Genomic DNA, 17,587 nt, shown 5'->3' on the forward strand with positions numbered 1-17,587 from the left:
GGGACGCCGTACTCGTGCACGAAAAAGGAAAATGAAATTTTTATGGAAATGGGAAAAGGAAATCATATGGAAAAGGTAGTACCTTTGGGTACTTTGAGACGGTGCTCCTGTGCAAATCATATGGGAAAAGGAAATACAAATGAAATATTAAAGATAACAATTACTTCAAGTTGATATAAATGAAAATATCAAGAGAAGTATAAGTTAAGGAAATGAAAGAAGTACGGTTAAGAAAGGATAGAAAATATCTTAATTAATTAATTTTAATGATTAATTTACAAAAATTTCCCATTGAGTTTACTTAGCAAACTCAAACCACGAGTTTAAATGTTTCAGGTAATTCCTAAGAAAAGAAATGGCAGAAAGAGAAGAACATGTTTACAGAAGACGAGGAGCAAATGACAACAGGTAAAATATATTTTGTGTTTTTAGTGGCTCTTTATCATGAATGATGTAGTATTATGTTTAATGAATTTTATTGTCCGACTTTTCATATCCGCCTCGTTAGATCGAGCATCCGGGCCGGGTCGTGACATACGTCGAGTGCTAAGTAGTTTGATTTGTATGTCATTGCCTCGAGGTTCGTGCCACCGCCTCGAACGATCTTGATTGATCAAATAAGATGTATATTTTGAATGTCGACGATGTTCTAGACGCATTAGCAAAGTCGGTTCTATGAGGACGTTGTTTGGGTGATGTCGCGTATCAATTCCTGGTGTCAGTCGTCCCTTTGGACTGATCTTGTCCGGTTTGACCGCGAGGGGTCTCGACTTAAGCGAATTTGACGTTCTGATTCCAACGATGCAGCCCGTTTGGCAATCAGAGGTCATCTGGACCCTCAAGTAATGTGTTGTGTCAACGTGTGCATTGCTTTATTCGCCGATTTTGCTCTCCATGCATGTGGTTTGGTATATAGGGGTCAACACACTCCCAGTGATGGCCCTATGTGAGGAGGAAACCGAGAGACTTCCAAATTTTCTAGTGAGATACTACACTTAAAATTAAACTAAAATGATAAAGAAATAATAAATTTAAACATTTTCAAGCAGAAACATATAGACTCATGCAATTTTCATAACGCGGTGGGAGTGAAGGCCCTGATCGTGGTGTCACATAATACCCACTATATACACTTTTCTTAGCTTGGTGGGCAAGCATAGCACCGCCCTATGATGCCTCCTATGTGGGAAAGACATCAAAGGCTACTGAAATTCAAACAAAGTGATACGCCTTGGAAGTAAAAACAACAAATAAAATAGAAGAATAACATAGGAACAGAAAGATAGGGCTAATTTTTTTATTTCTCTTCAACAAATAATGATAGATACAATTGATCAACTATTCGAGAGGTATATCAACTCTCCCACAAACCCTAGACACCGCTAATAACTCACAACAAACACTAGGAAAAATAAACTCAACAATATCCTCCCTAAACCATAGACAAACTCCCCCTTTAAATAGTCCTAGAATGCAATAACACAATTAAAACTTTTCTAATAAGCATAAATATAATTTAGGAAACCTTTCTAAATAAAAAGAACATTTCTAATCAATATAAACATAATTTAGGAAACCTTCATAAATAATTAAACATGATTTAAAAAACCTTCCTAAAACTTTCCTAAATAATTAAACATATTTTAGGAAATATTTCTATATAATTAAATACTTCCTAAATAGCATAAACACAATTAGGAAACTTTCCTAAGCAACTCCCCCCTTGATTAGCAACCTTCATAAATAATTTCTCTTAATTAGGAACTTTTTTAAACAACTCCATATTCTTGGTTGTGCCAATCCCCAAGGTTCAACCCATCCCCCTCCTCTAGTTGTCCACTACCCTTGCCCAAATGACCTCCCATAGTGGTCGGCAACCCCACCACCTTCACCACGAAACTCCCTTCCTGGTGTCCCCCCATCCGAAAACCCTATGTTTCCCCTTATCAGAGCCCTAGGAGGTGGCTCTTGACCCCCTCTTTCTCCAATTGCCCACTACCCTTACTCGAAATGCTTCCGCTGCCATCCTACCACCTACACCAAAAAAAATTCTCTCCTTAATGTCCCCTCATCCAAAAACCCTGATTCGCCTCCTTATCAGAGCCCCAGGAGGTGACTCTTGATGAAAAACTCTCCCTCGTCAAACTCCTATCTGATCTCTTTTCCTTTTGATTTGACGAAGGGAATCCCAGTCAAATCTTGGTTAGGGTTAGCCATCGGAATCACCGGTGGAGTTTTTGACTGCATCTCCAAGAGCTTCCTCATCATCTCCTCCAGAATTTCCTTTCCCTTTGGTTCAACCCTAGGAGTAACTGACGAAGCCTTCAATTGCATCTCGATAAAGTTCCTCATCATGTCTTCCAGGTTAGAAAGCCTTCTCCTTCCATGGATGAAAACATTCCTTCCATGGATGAAAATCTCTTCTCCACGTTAAATTTGATTTGCTCCATTTTACTTTCCAACGCCTCCACCTTCTTTGCTATCATAGGTCCCAAAAAAGTGCTCTTATGCCAATTTGATACGCTTTGGAAGTAAAAACAACAAATAAAACACAAAGATAGGGCTGATTTTCTTATTTCTCTTCAACAAATAATGACAGATACAATTGATCTACTATTCGAGATTTAGATCAGCTGTTCTACAAACCCTAGACGCCGCTAAGGACTCACGACAAATACTGGGAAAAATAAACTCAACAATATCCTCCCTAAACCATAGACAAACTCTCCATTAAATAGTCCTAAAACACAATAACACAATTAAAACCTTCCTAATAAGCATAAATATAATTTAGGAAACTTTTCTAAATAAATAGAATCTTTCTAATCAACATAAATATAATTTAGGAAATCTTCCTAAACAATTAAACATGATTTTAGAAACTTTCCTAAACAATTAAATATATTTTAGGAAATCTCCCTAAACAATTAAACACTTTCTAAATAACATAAACACAATTAGAAAACTTGCCTAAACAGCTCTCCCCTTGATTAGGAACATTCCTAAATAATTTTCCTTAATTAGGAACTTTCCTAAATAACTCCCTCTTGATTAGGAACCTTCCTAAACAATTCCCCATTCTTGGTTGTGGGCCCTCTCCCAGTGTATCACAGAGCAGAACTTATAGGGAACTAGACCTAAATAAATATGTAAAATAAAATTACAACTAAAGAAAATTTTGAAAATTAAGACTAACAGGGGACTTATAATAAGCTTGACGATTCGCCTAGGGGCATGAACAGGAGACTTGTAGCGAACAATGTAGCTCTCCAATGAGCAATAACAATATTTTAGTGTCAACTAAGCTTAGAAGTTCTATTATGTATAAAAAATTAGAATTTTGCAAAAATAAAAAAATATAAAAGATCTATATCCGCCTTCAATCAATGCCACCAGATCCGCAACATAACAACAACAACAAGCCTTTGTCCCACTACATGGGGTCGATTAAAAGAATCCTGTTTTTCAAAGGATTCATGTCATGATTATTCGACAAGTTTTATGCTGGCTGTCGACTACCTAACGCAACCCTCCACAAGATCCGCAACACACACATGCAAAATGCACTATGGATCTCAATGAAATTTTGCACATATTCTAATAGCAAATACTCATATAAATAACTAAATTTGAATATTAAAAAAAAAATCCCCCGCATGCATTAAAACAAAAAAATTTAAACTTAAGCACACCGCCTAAAGAAGCATGTTAACGCCTCGAGAACTATGCAACAGTATTCGGAAGCATCCAATAGCCTCAAGAAATGTGTTACTTCATTGAGAAGCATACAATAACCTCAGGAAGTGTGTAATAAGCCTAAGAAGCATGATATCACTTCGAGAAGTGTGTCACTATCTTGATAAATGAGCAAAAATCTAACGAAATGTAACACTATGAAAAGCACACGATTGTCTCAAAAAGTGTGCAGTGGCTCCGAAAGGCGCTTTTTCATTTAAAAGTGAGAAATTTAAATGAGCAAAAATCTAACGAAATTTAAAACATATTCCCAAAAAAAATTTTAAAATATTCCCAAAAAAAAGGTGCGTGAAAACACCATGCAAATGCATGCATCTGTATCGCATCAGTGCATCGAAAAAAGCGCCACTACATTAAGCATGTTTGTGATCGTGCAAATGCACCAAAATATGGGTAAGTGCAAATCCATCGTAAAAGCGCACGTCATTTAAAAAGAGATTTAAATCCTCAAATGTGTTCTAACAAATATGCAAACATGCAAACATGAAAGTCTAAGAAGGGTACATGGATTTAAATGCGAACTAATTTATAATCATAATTTTTTTTTTCAAATTAATTACTAGCATATGCTCCGATCATTATATCAAATTCATAAATCTAAAGTCTCAAAATGTTGTGCGGGTTAAAAATAAATTTAAAATTATAAGTCCAATCCTTTGTGAAATGCTGAAGTCAACATGACATGGATACATAAATGAATTCATGATCATAAAATCCACCTTGCTATTAAATTTGGAATTCACATTAGGCCGTGAAAGCCTTTTTAAAATAAAATTCATCATAAAAATATAAGCTATCACTTTGAACATTCATATATAAAATTTGCAAAATTAATAATTGAACCCGATTCTTTGTTAACGGGCAATATGAATTGTTTAAATTTCCAATGATGGTCGTTGATGATAAGTTTCAATTAGAGGGGTTAACTCTTGTTGCGTCCTGGAGTATTCGCGGCGGTAGAAAAATATTTAGTTTAACGTCTTAGCATTGTACGAAGATCCAGCACACAAGCAGATAAGTGAGAGGGTGTAGCATTCATAAGAGACACCAGAGTTTTTACGTGGAAAACCCCTGAAAAGGGGGAAAAACCACGGGGCCTGGCCCAATTTGAATGAATCAACTAGTATTTGCAGTCGATTACAAATGAGGCCCTTCCTTTGGAGAAGGCCTTGTATTGATGTAGGAACTATACATCATATAGATTGCATTACATGTTAGGAGTTACATATACATGTTTGTTCAGTCGGAAGGACCGTAGTCGACAGGAGACCGGGGTCAGAAAGACCGTTGTCTGTTGATGGAGGTCGAACGGACCGTAGTAGGCGACGGAGGTCGAAAGGACCGTAGTCGGCAAGAGACCAGGGTCAGAAAGACCGTTGTCTGTTGATGGAGGTCGGACGGACCGTAGTAGGCGACAGAGGTCAGAAGGACCGTAGGCGGTAGGAGACAAGGAGTCTCCTGTGGTGGTCCGGCGAGGGTCCGGCGGGACTTCTGCGGTGGTTCGGCGGTGGTCCGGCGGCCGTCGAGGAGGAGCTTCCTCCTTCTCTTCCTCCTCTTCTTGCTTCTCTTGCTTGGATCCCCCTCTCATGAGAAATGAGGGCTCTATTTATAGATTTTCTGGAGTGGCATGACCCGTAAATAGGCGTTAGATCAGGGGCGAATAAGGAGTGGTCGAATGGACGGCCGATATTGAATCGTACGATCGTGCACCATTCGTTGGACATTTGAAGGCCTTAGTGATGTCGGAATTCTGTGATCTTGGGCTCGTTGGACTCGTCTCGTCGAGCCGTTCGATTCGAGTATAAGCTCATTAAAATCGGAGACCGTTTGGTAACTCAAATTGCGGTTTGAACCTTCCAACAGCGCTTCGGGTCCTTGATTTGGACCCATTTGGGCTCGGATTGGGTTGAATTTGGTGTCGTTGGGTTCGTATTTCCGAGACGCTCAGTTCGACTATAAGCTTGCTGAAATCGGAGTTCGGGTGCTCTCGGAATTAATTTTTGAAGTTTCCAACTAGCTTTTGCCTCGAGATTCGTGCCTGATCAAGCTAATTTTGCATGACGTATCAACTCTCAAAAATCAAATTTTCATGCTGCAAAGTAAAAATATTTCTACTAAAGTGTGAAAATATGGAGGCACTATCTATATGAAATCAAGTGTGAGATTTTCACATATAATGAAAGTCTAAAGCATATAGTAACTCAGAATGATTTGAATCTGAGGCAAAGAATATGGCTTGAGTTGATTAGAGATTATAATTTGATTATTCAGTATCAATCTAGGAAGACGAATGTGATGGCAGATGCTCTGATTAGAAAGTCTTATGGGATATCGAGTATCTTATTTACTTTTGATGAATATCTAATTCTAGATATGGAGAAACTACAGTTAAAATTGATTCCTTCTATTGATTGGGACTCTAGTATTCTGACTTAGATGATTAATTAACTATCGTTTCAAGAGAGGATTTAGGAAGCTCAAAAGTCATATACAAAGTATATGAAGTTAATTGGTCAGAACAAATCTGATAAGAAATATGAACTGCAAGTATCTTGCATTATTTTCTGCAAGAATAGATTGTAAGTTCTGAGTTCAGAAGATTTAAAATCAATTATTGTACATGAAGCTCATTATTCGGACTACACTATTCATCAAAGCAGAAAAATATACAGTGATCTCAAAAGGTTTATTCTAGTGGCTTGAACTAAAGAAGGATGTGATATACTTTATTTCAAAATACGAAGCATGTCAGTTAGTGAAAGTAGAACATTAGGGACCGGGAGATTTTCTGCAATTGTTGTCCATTCCAGAATGAAAATAGGAAGATATAACAGTGAATTTTGCTATAAGATTTTCCAAGTCAAGGTAAAAGCATGATGTCATCTGGTTTGTGGTAGGTGAAAAGAAGTTGATAGCATCAATTTTGGTTGACAAAACTACTGGAAAGTTTTTTTAATCAGAGATAGACTAAAAGTAGTGCAGGACAAACAGAAATAATATTATGATGTCAAACACTGAGCAGTAGAGTTTCAAATGGAAGACTTCATATACATGAAAATTAGGTCAATGAAAGGCATCGGCAGGTTTGGGAAAGAAAGAAAGTTGAGTTCAAACTATGTTAGATCATTTGAAGTAACTGAAAGGATTGAAAAATCTAGTTATAGATTGCAGTTGTCAAAACATATGTCTGACATTCACATTATGCTCCACATATCGCTTCTGAGGAAATGAGTGTCTAATTCTTGAAATCGAATAGCTTTAGAAGTTGAGGTATGTCCAAATATGAGCTATAGAGAGGAACCAAAAAAATTCTAGCATACAACGTCAGAAGATTAAAGAATATACATATTCCAATGGTTATGATTCAGTGGAAGAGCAGAATAGAAAGAGAAGCTACTTAGGAGAAAGAATCTGAGATGAGTCAATTACATCTTAATCTCTTTGAGTTCTAAAAATGTTGAGGATGATATTTTTTTAAGGGGAGAATTGTAACGCCTATAGATTCATGCATTGTTCCACCTGTTCTGACCCAGTCTAATCTGAGGTAATCTACTAAAATTTTGCATTTGAACCCATCTATAGGTGTCTGAGAATATTTTGTATGCATATGAAGGTTGACATATATTTTGAAGCGGGTCCCGAGGGTTCGTGTACATGTTTGTGAATATGAAAAATAATAGTATAGTATAATTAAAACTTTAAGATAATATTCTAAACAATCTATAATAATTTGGTTATATTCTAAAACAGTGTATTTCTGCTCAGTAGCATATTTCGTTGTCTACCATTAAGATATTTTGTTAAATCCTAAAATGAGTTTATTTACATTTCATTTTGCAATGAATTATATGTTTATTTGATTGAAATGTGTGACTCTGAGAAGATCTGGTGTAGTTGGAGAAATTTATGTTCTGGCATTATATGCACGTTTTATTCTGGTGTCAAAAACACATTCTGGTGTTGCATGCACATTATGTTCTAATGCTAGGGCATTGGGTGTCATAAAGGTCTATTTTCTGATATATGAAGTGCTTGTTTATTTACATTCCTACATTGCTATTTACATTTTGATAACTACAAGCAGTGTTTTGTTCAATACATTAATTATTATGAACTATTTTGAAACTCATATGACTGTTTAATAAATGATTATTTGAAAATTTAAATAAGCAAGTATGGCCTGCTGAACTGTGTTGGCTTATAGTTTTAAATGCATTTTGTTTTAGGGTATGAGAAAGTGAATGAGTCAGTTGAGTAGCAGAGTCGGAATCAGATATGTCTGAGTTTGTATAGGTATTTCTCTTTCAAATTTTCATACAATCATAACTAGTTAGTTAAATTGTTCTATTCTATAGCTCAGTTTGTAGTCATGCATTATACTGAAATTGTTGTAAATACATTTTGAAGAGAAATTAAAAGGAATTTTAAGGTTGAGTCATTTTTGTATATTAGCATAATCTATTGTTTGTTTTAAGTTAAAATGGAAAGAAAAAAATCTAAAAAGTTTAACTTTGATCTTGGGTTAGCCTGTTGCAAGCTAACACGATAGGATTTGATCCATCTGTGAGTCTTATCGGGTTGGGTTATGACACTTGTCACCTAGATAATGACCGTGTTGATGATGAATCTTAATAAGAGGGGGGTCAATTTTCAAAAATCTATAAAAATTTTAAAATTCAAAATCTATCAAAATTCAAATGTTTAAAATGAAATTAATCATCTAAATCTTAAGGTGATACATATCCACCATTCGCAACCTTTTTATTAAGGGTGATGAATTCAAAAATAACTTCAACTCATAAAAAGCGAGTGTTCAATCGAGAATATCACTAAGATTTATTTTCAAACAATCTCCTATCAATAACATTGTGGCATGTATCCTCTAACTGGTGATTTGACCCAACAACTCTATAAAACTAGTGATTTGGCCATACAACTCCACGTAGTAAACGGTTATGATCGGAGACCTCTAATCAGTGCTTTGGCCAAATAGCTCTACATAACTAGTTGTTTAGCCCAATAACTCCACATGATAAATGATTATGACCGAAGCCCTCTGATTGGTGGTTTGGCCCAATAACTGCATTATATTACATTTACAGTCTGAGCCCGCATATTCCACAATGGTTAGTAAAATTAAGTACTGAATCATACAGTAAACTTGATAGGACATAACATCCTTTGTTAGCTAAAGTTGACTTGAGTTTATCTCTTAAACAAACATTCACACCAGATCTACAAGGTACCTTTAGATGAAACAACTCATGGCTGCTGACAAGGATCCTTAGGTCATGTTTGAGTCGACTAGAGATCATGACAACTCAGGACGATGAAACCATGAGATCTTGATCTCGTTCATCATTATTTCCCCTATCATCCGGTTTAAGTGCACAGTGATAAATTTCTAATTCAAACATCTAAATCTATTGCTACTATATTATGAGTATCCAACAACTAGTCTTAATCGAAAGTATTTTCTCATCATCGGGAGGGGTAATTAACCATAAGGACTTGCACCTATAGGAAACCTAAACTCGGATCTTAAAGTTCATGCAAATGAAAATGAAATATTTGGGTAATGTCTTATCTCTTACCAATCTGTTTTCTGAAAACATCTCCTAGAATTTAATTCATTAAAACTCTCCCTGAATCACCGTGGAGAGGCAAGGGGACCAGAAAGCAAAAGTTTTGGAACCCAAGCCCATCTTTTCCATCTTTTCCTGCATCTACAACCGATTGCTTATCTTTCTCATCTAAAAATTTATAGGGTGCCAAAGAAGGGTATAAAAACAATTTTCTTACTTTTAAACAGAGGTTCCTCAACGTAACTCTTTCCTAAGCTAAAAAAGCAATATACAGGTTTAGTTTTGGCTCAAAATCAATCAGTGGGATATTAAAAACTGGAACTCCACTACTACTATGCTTCATAATAATTTGTTATCATTGTAATTCACCAATCATACCTTGCAACGAACTATACTTGTCAATGAGCGGTCTGAGAAAGGCTGTTCAAACAGCCCAGCGACAAATTTCACCCTCAGAATCCTCTCCACAGCATCATCAATCCTAGACATGGGTATCTCCCCTGACTCGACCAAATAAACTATATCTTCTAGAAACCTTTCATATCTGTGAGGCACCATAATCTGTAAAGTTTCTCACTTTCTAAGTAACATGATCTCAGATGAGTTATATTATGAAAGAAATGATATTTGGGAAACGTTTATTACCATGTCAATTCCAGCGTTGACTGACGCTGAAATGCAGTAACGGTAATTTGACCAATGTGGCCATGTCAGCCTGTCGATGCCCTCCCAATCTGATATCAGAAAACCCTGAAATACATTCCACAACATCATAGAGCCTGATTATTTGTCTGATAAAAATCTTTAATACGCTGCATGCACGCTAAATGAAAAATGTTGTAATATATAGCAAGCCTCCATTTCAGAAAACATGCCATGGCAAAGATAGTAAGAAGGCTTGAAACTACGCAGCAGATTATGATCAATAAAGAAACCTAAATACCTTAAAACCAAGTTTTCCCTTTAGTATATCTGTTAGGAGGTATCGATCAGAGTGTAGCGCCCTGTCATTCCAGCTTGAATAGGATGCCATTATGGTACAAACCCCCTGATCAAGGCAGTCACGATACGGCATAATATGAATCTTTTCTAGTTCCTCGAATGAACAGTTGGTATTGCCTTCATTTATCCCTCTGTGAGTGCCTCCGTCGCCAACAAAATGTTTTGCACAAGCAATCACATTCTTGCTGCAGACAAATACCAATATTAATTAATTAACAAATGAACTGCGTACAATACTAGAAAAGTTAACAGAATAAGAAAGCATAATCACAATGATAACAATATGAAGATTCCTTCGCCAAATTTGTAAAAAGAAAATGATTACATGACAAGTACGAATGAGTGGTATGGTGACTAAAGTGGACAAGATATAATTCAATGGGGTAGAACCGAAAAATAAGGTCAAATGCCGAAAAACCATCAAATGATATTACTAGTTGAGATATTCATGTCCATACCTTCCTACAATAAAGGGATAGCCTGGAAGGTGGTCTTTTGGTGGTGAACCCTGCAAGCCTGAAACAATTGTAGTCATGTCCCGCACAATTTTAGTATCCTCACTGTAGCTCTCATAGCATCTACCCCATCTTGGGTCTTGGCAGACCTAAGAACACCAGCGAGAAATTGCCAAATATAATCAAGTTGTGAAAAAGTAAAATCAAGAAAGAGTGACACAGTTTATCAAAAAATATATCCCAGTACTGAAGGATCACATGTCTTCCTCTGGTGTCCAATAAAAGTAGAAAATCAACAAACAAATAAATTATAAGTGACAACGTTGCCCTGTCTTGACTTTTTTATACACTTGCTTTGAATGGTCACAACAACTTGATTAATAGCGTTTATCAATAGGATATGATTACTATACTTCCGTTACTTGTAGACAAACTCATCCTAAAAAGCAAATCATATTTGGTGCACCATGATGATCCACAGATGTGTTCAACCCAATAAGACCCACAAACTGGAGAGATCCTATCGTGTTGATTTGCAATAGGCTTGATTTGCAATAGGCAAATCCCAAGATCTAAGTTTAGAAAACTTTCAGATTTTTTATCCAATTTTAATATGAAGACGACAATATCGCAAACCTACTAACAACATCCAATCTGCTGAAAATGAACTCATCCACAAAATGCTCATTTCATTTATAATTAAAATGAATATATGACTATAGTACATGACTGAGCTACAGAATAAAGCAATAAAAGCTAGCCATGATTGTACGAAATTTTTTTTTAAAAAAAAAAGGAAAATATCTACAAACTCAGATTAGATCCTAACACTGCTATTCAACTAATACTTTCTCCCTCTCAAACCTTGAAAACAAAAGGCTAAATAATTGTGAGCACCAGCAGATCACATTTATCGATCTAAAGTTTCAAATGAATTCATTCTTAACCATTTAAATGAGTGATAAAAGCAATAAAATAAATCACTGTGGTGAGTAGAATAGTAGTTGCAGTTATCAGCAATTTAAATAACAGTACTGAAAAAATAAAGAAACAAACACTTCATCTCAGACAGAATTATGAGAATTCTGAACCTTATGCCTCCCAACAAACAGAATTCATGGGATTTTATCTCTTATAACTCCCAACAGACAATTCATAAAATTCTGACACTTATAACTCTCATCAAACATAATTCAGAGAATTATGAGAACAAAATGTACATATATAGCACAAGAACATGCCTGTAAGCACCAAAATGTGTATTTAGCACCGGAACTAAACTTCATCCACCCAAAAACTCCTTTGAATCACAATATTCGATTAAGCAAACACATGATTCATTGCATTGCAGCAATTAAAATATAAATGAACTCGTTTCAAAATTTTACAAAATGCTATAAAGATGGCAGCTAAATATGCTATTGAGTAGAAATGCACTATTTCAAAATATAACCAACTTATCAGAGATTATTTAGAGTATTATCTTGAAGCTTTAATTATGCTACAACATTATTTTTCAGAGTCAGCATTATTTTCTAATTAATTAAAATAGCAAAATTTCTAAAATCTCCCATTTAAAATTTCTAGAAAAAAATACTCAAATGTCCATAATCATTTTATATATAGCATACAGAAAGTTATGCGGTGAAAGTTTGCAGGTATAAAGTTAGCATTGTTTTTTTACTATGAAAATATAAATTAAATCAGAAAATTCCCAAATTTATCGTATTTTTTAAAACCAAGGTAGGAAAAATGTCACTGACTTTGATTCGAGCAACTTTAAGAACTGCGCCGTCGGCTAAAAATGATCCTAAGCATCCCAAATCCGGCTTTCTCTCACTAGAAATCTCTCTCTCTTTCTATCACTAGTCAACAACCTTAGAAGGAAAATGAAATAAATAGTGGATTTAGATATTTTAAATATTAAAATTTGGCCTAGCGCCACCGCACCCTGTTGTGCCTTGCCATGTCGCTCCTTCTGGGATCCCACGAGCTATTGTGCTGAATTATTTTTCAAAATTCCAACTTGTTCTGGTGCCTCGCCACGTGGCTCCTGGGATCCCACAGTGCCGTCGTGCTGAATTATTTTTAAAATTTCCAAAGAGCTTGGTGCCAAAGCACCGCCAACCTCAATGTCGCAGCGCCCCAGGGGAAAATTCATATTTCTTTCTCAGAAGAATTAAGATCAATTTGTTCAACAGTCCTAGGCATCTATGTCTACCTGTCAGGCTATTTTCTTCTTTGTTTCTACATTAGCTTCTTCTAGTACGTCTTGGAATTTAAATTCTAATTATTTTTTCAACTATGTCAAGCAATCAACCGTTGTTATCTTATTTTGATATATCTTTTGTACCACATATCATTGTTGTTGTTGGTTCTTCCTCTCCTATGCTTAGGAAAGATCATGTCTCTCTCTATAAGGGCTAATGTTCTATATGTATTCTCAAATTACTTCCAATTTGTAATGCATTCACTTTTAAACCAAACCACACAATTAAAACAAAATATTTTATTCCTCTCATTTTATTTTTCATAATCTCAGTATAAGGAAGAAGATTAATGGATGTGTTAAAAAGGTAATGGATTTTTCAACCCAATGAATGATTTTTCTTCATGCCTATTTTCCACCGCTATTTTGTATCAGTGTCATCATCATTTAGGCCATCCTCCATGATATAGATTTCATGACTTTGTGATGGAGGACATATATGAAATTATGATCTATATAAGGATTTTGCACGCATAATAATTAAAAGAAAATTAATTAAATCTTGATGGTGATTCAAATAATGAATTAAAACACAAAGAGCGGTAAACACTAGCTTAGGCCAAGCTACTTGCAAAAAGTAAAAGCCACAAAACAACAAATTACTCTTAACGTTACATACAAGATAAGTTTCAATAGGAAATCCCTAATTTAACAATAAGAGCAATGCTATGAAAGATCCCGCATACAATTCTACTAAACACTAAGCTTTAGCAGAGCATTGCAAGATTTTACATGAATCAATCAAAACCACAAGGGTCAACGAGGAAGGTATGAGAGAAGGAAAGAGTTCACCCTTGCCAAGATTAAACCTTCCCACAAGCTTGGATAGCAGTTTGTGGCTGTAGAAACCTTTGGACAACACCCTTCTATGTCCAGAAAACCTCGGGCAGCGTATGGAGACTACTCCAAGCAGTTGGACAGCAAGGTGGACGGCTGGAATCTGACAGCCCTTGCAGAATTTCTGGATAGCAGTAGACCAGGTTTTGGAGGCAAGTTTGATGTGGGTGGCGGGTGGAGAAAGGGGAGAGGGGAAGAGAGGGAATTAGGGAACTACTTCCTTTGAATGGAGTCCAGGTTTGGATAGAAAATAAATGGGGGAGAAGGCATGGGGCCGACGGCTTCAAGAGGAGGGGAGGGGATAAGGGAAAGGTCTTTAGTGTTTGCCTCTTTGGGAACTCCAAATTAGGGAAAGGAAATTAATTCCAATCCAATTCAAATTTGATTTGGATTTGATTGGGAAAGTTTCCTAAAATAGAACTTTATTTTAGGAAATAATTCGAATTTCAAAATTTGATTGGTTGATTGAATAGAAAGATTTTCCAAAATGATTTGTAGGGAAAAGGAAAGAAGTAATGGGAAGATTTGAATTTTGGGGGCAAGAGGGAGATGGGGTGGCCGGTGGCTAGGCTAGGATTAGGGTTTGGGTTTGTGGGTTTGGTGGTGGGGGAGGGAACGCTGGTAGGGTGTGAAGGGGAGGTGGATTGATTTGATGGGGTGGCCGGCGGCAGGGGGGATTTGCTAGGGAGGATCGGCAGCTAGGAGGAAGAGATAGGGAGAAAACAAAACGAAAAGGAAGAAAGAAAATGAAAGCCACGAACTCGGACACTTCTAAGGTTGGTGGGTGATCCGATTCCCTCTCTAAGGGCTCTCTCCAAAGCTCTCAAGCTCTCAAAACAAAGAGTTGCAGGAATTTTTTTAATTATCATTCATTAACCCTCAAAGAAGGAGGGGGAGGCTTTAAATAGCCCATAGAATTATAAAATACAAAGTACTAATATGCCCCTAGGGCTTACACATGTCTAAACCCTTAAGGGCAAAAGTGGAAAAGCATAATAAAACTTCATAAACAAAACTAATACATCAATAATAAATATGAAAATCAAAAGTAGAGCAGTGCAATCATGGTTGTAGATCGACGATCATGCCTCTGATAAACTTTCTATGTCCTGATGACCTTATCACTTTGTTATTAATTCCTCCTCTCTATTAAAATTTGAATGTCAAGTCTGTGAGCTAATTAAACAACATCGGGAGTCTTTTTTCATCCTTCATACCAAGCCATAGTAGTGTCATATTTAAGTTAGTTAATTCAAATATTTGGTATCCTAATCCTATCCTACCAAAATAGGGTTTTAAGTACTTAGTTACTTTTGCTGATGAACACTCGAAAGCACGTAATTGTATTTGCTAAAGTGCAGATCTGAAGTTGAATGGCCCCAAAATTATTAAGATGACTACATGCAATTGTTCGCTCAGGAAAAGATGGCGCTTACGGCACGAACCCCGCTTTATGGGCTTAAGGTTCCATTTTTCCTTGAGGTGGATTGACTTTTTAGTTAACCAGATTTCCCGTGATAAGTATATTGAGGTTTATTTAGTTTTGGGTTTCTACTTCCTTTGTGCACAGGCACTCATAGTTAATTATCCCTCCTATCGCGTAAAAGAGAACTCTTAATTAAGGATGAATTAACTTTTAGATATACAAGTGTTTTAATCTTGGTTGTGGGAGGTGAAGGTACACCCGATAAAAAATCCTATGGTTCTATCATCCCGTGAATATCATAGGTTTCAGTCTACCAACACTAACAATCATTGATTGTAGTGTCCAGAGAATCTGATTAGCTGTCATGGATTATCTCCTCTGAAAGATCCTGAGTAAACTGAAGTGGTTATATGTAGGTTTTAGTGTTATAATAGTTTGGTTTGGATTGAGGCTTACGGCTATACTTGGGAGTTGCCCATATATTTGGGTTTAAAGTCGGGCTTACGGCTTCCTTTGGAAGTTGCTTGTATGTTTGGGTTTAAGGTCAGGGCTTACGGATTCCTTTAGAAGTTGCTCGTATGTTTAAGTTTAAGTTAACTTTTAGAGTTCTGCTCTTTGCTTGGTAGTTTCTCTAATAGCTTGGTTATATTGCTTCGCTTGGAAGCAGTCTAGTTGTTTAGATAGGTCTTACAGCTTCAACATTTAGAAGTGGCTTGGTTTTTGGGTCAAAAATGGGTCTTACTTTTTCACTTGGAAGTAGCCCAATTTGGAATTGGATAGGTTTTACGACTTCTACATTTAGAAGTGGCCTGGGCTTTGGGTTAAAAGTGGGTCTTACTACTTCGTTTGGAAGAAACCCATGTTATTTGGAAGTGAATCTTACTGTTTTCATTGAAAGTAGCCCGAGGTTTACTTCACTAAGAAGTTTTCGTAGCGTGTTAATTAAGTGTGGGTATTACTTCTTGACTTAGAAGTGGGTCTTCCTGCTTTCATTGAAAGTAGCCTGCGGTTTACTTCACTAGGAAGTTTTTGTAGCTTGTTAATTAAGTGTGGGTCCCAGTGCTTCACTTAGAAGTGGCCCGTATTATTTGGAAATGGGTCATATTGCTTTCATTGAATGTAGCCCGGGGTTTACTTCACTGGGAAGTTTTCCTAGTGTGTTAATTAAGTGTGAATCTTACTGCATTACTTAGAAGTGGCCTGGATGTTTGGAAGTGTGTCTTATTGTTTTCATTAAAAATAGCCCGTATGTTATCAGGGGCATTATATATGTCCTAGGAAGTTTTTCCTAATACCCTAATTAAAGCAGGACTTACGGCCTCTATTAGCGGTTGCCTATCGAACTTAGCGAGGATTTAGCAGCAGACACTTAATTTTGTACTTTTCACTGTCTCGCACTAGTAATAGTGTTTTGTTTACAGCAATGGCTATCTTTGCATCAGCGCTTGGCTTCTAGTATTGTATATTATAGTTTTGCCTCACAGTACTAGCTCCTCTTACTTGTTTTGTTTCAGTACTAGTTTTGCCTACAATACTAGTTTTGTTTATCACCCTGCGTTAACTTTTATTTACTTGTTTGTAGGTTTTTGGGGCATGCATAGGAGTTTATACTTGACAGGAGCTGGAGCTGAGTGTAGAGAGTTTTGTAGTTTTTCTTATTTTGTTTTCGTGTTCTAGTTTTAGTAGTTTGGATTTTAGTTGGTGTGAGTTGTACTTAGGTTTGTTTACTTTAAACATTGATTTTCTTTTCTTTATTATTATTATTATTATATAATTGTATTTATTAATTAGGGAGTTAATTAATTAAAAGATTTAAATTAACTGTTGAGCTCATTGATTAAATAAAAATTTAAATTATATATATATATATATATATATATATATAATTCGACAACCGAGGGCTTCAAGACAACAACGGGTCCTGATATAGATCTTCTAGTCCTCCAACAAAAAGCCCGAAAATTTTGGCAGCATTTCAATGCACCCTCACGGCGAGGAAAGGTTGGGGAGGGCACTTTCTCTTTCAAGTCTGCTCAATCAAATAAAAATTGACGATCGAGGGCTTCGAGGGAAGAATCAATACCGTAATTAGTCTTCGGTTCCAATTTGTTGATTGCGGCGTCTACTTTTTTTCTTTTATTATTATTATTATTATTATTATTATTATTATTATCCCTTCTTCATTCACAATTTCAAGAAGATAGAGAAGATCAAGCTTCGCTTGCGAAACAAAACGAGGCAGATGAGTAGGAAGAGG

General features: G+C 36.2%; 1 protein-coding gene across 1 annotated transcript in view; it reads right to left on the reverse strand.

Moving 5' to 3' along the window:
• LOC110100144 (beta-glucosidase BoGH3B) overlaps positions 1–17,587 on the reverse strand; it is a gene marked incomplete in the record, with an annotated part of 43,378 nt that overhangs the window by 15,808 nt on the left and 9,983 nt on the right. The window contains 4 exon segments of the mRNA XM_020827569.2: positions 9,720–9,902; positions 9,987–10,091; positions 10,285–10,528; positions 10,802–10,947. Of these exon segments, the coding sequence (XP_020683228.1) occupies positions 9,720–9,902; positions 9,987–10,091; positions 10,285–10,528; positions 10,802–10,947 (678 nt within the window).

Source organism: Dendrobium catenatum, unplaced genomic scaffold, assembly GCF_001605985.2.
Source record: "Dendrobium catenatum unplaced genomic scaffold, ASM160598v2 fragScaff_scaffold_1358, whole genome shotgun sequence".
NCBI classification, from domain to species: domain Eukaryota; kingdom Viridiplantae; phylum Streptophyta; class Magnoliopsida; order Asparagales; family Orchidaceae; genus Dendrobium; species Dendrobium catenatum.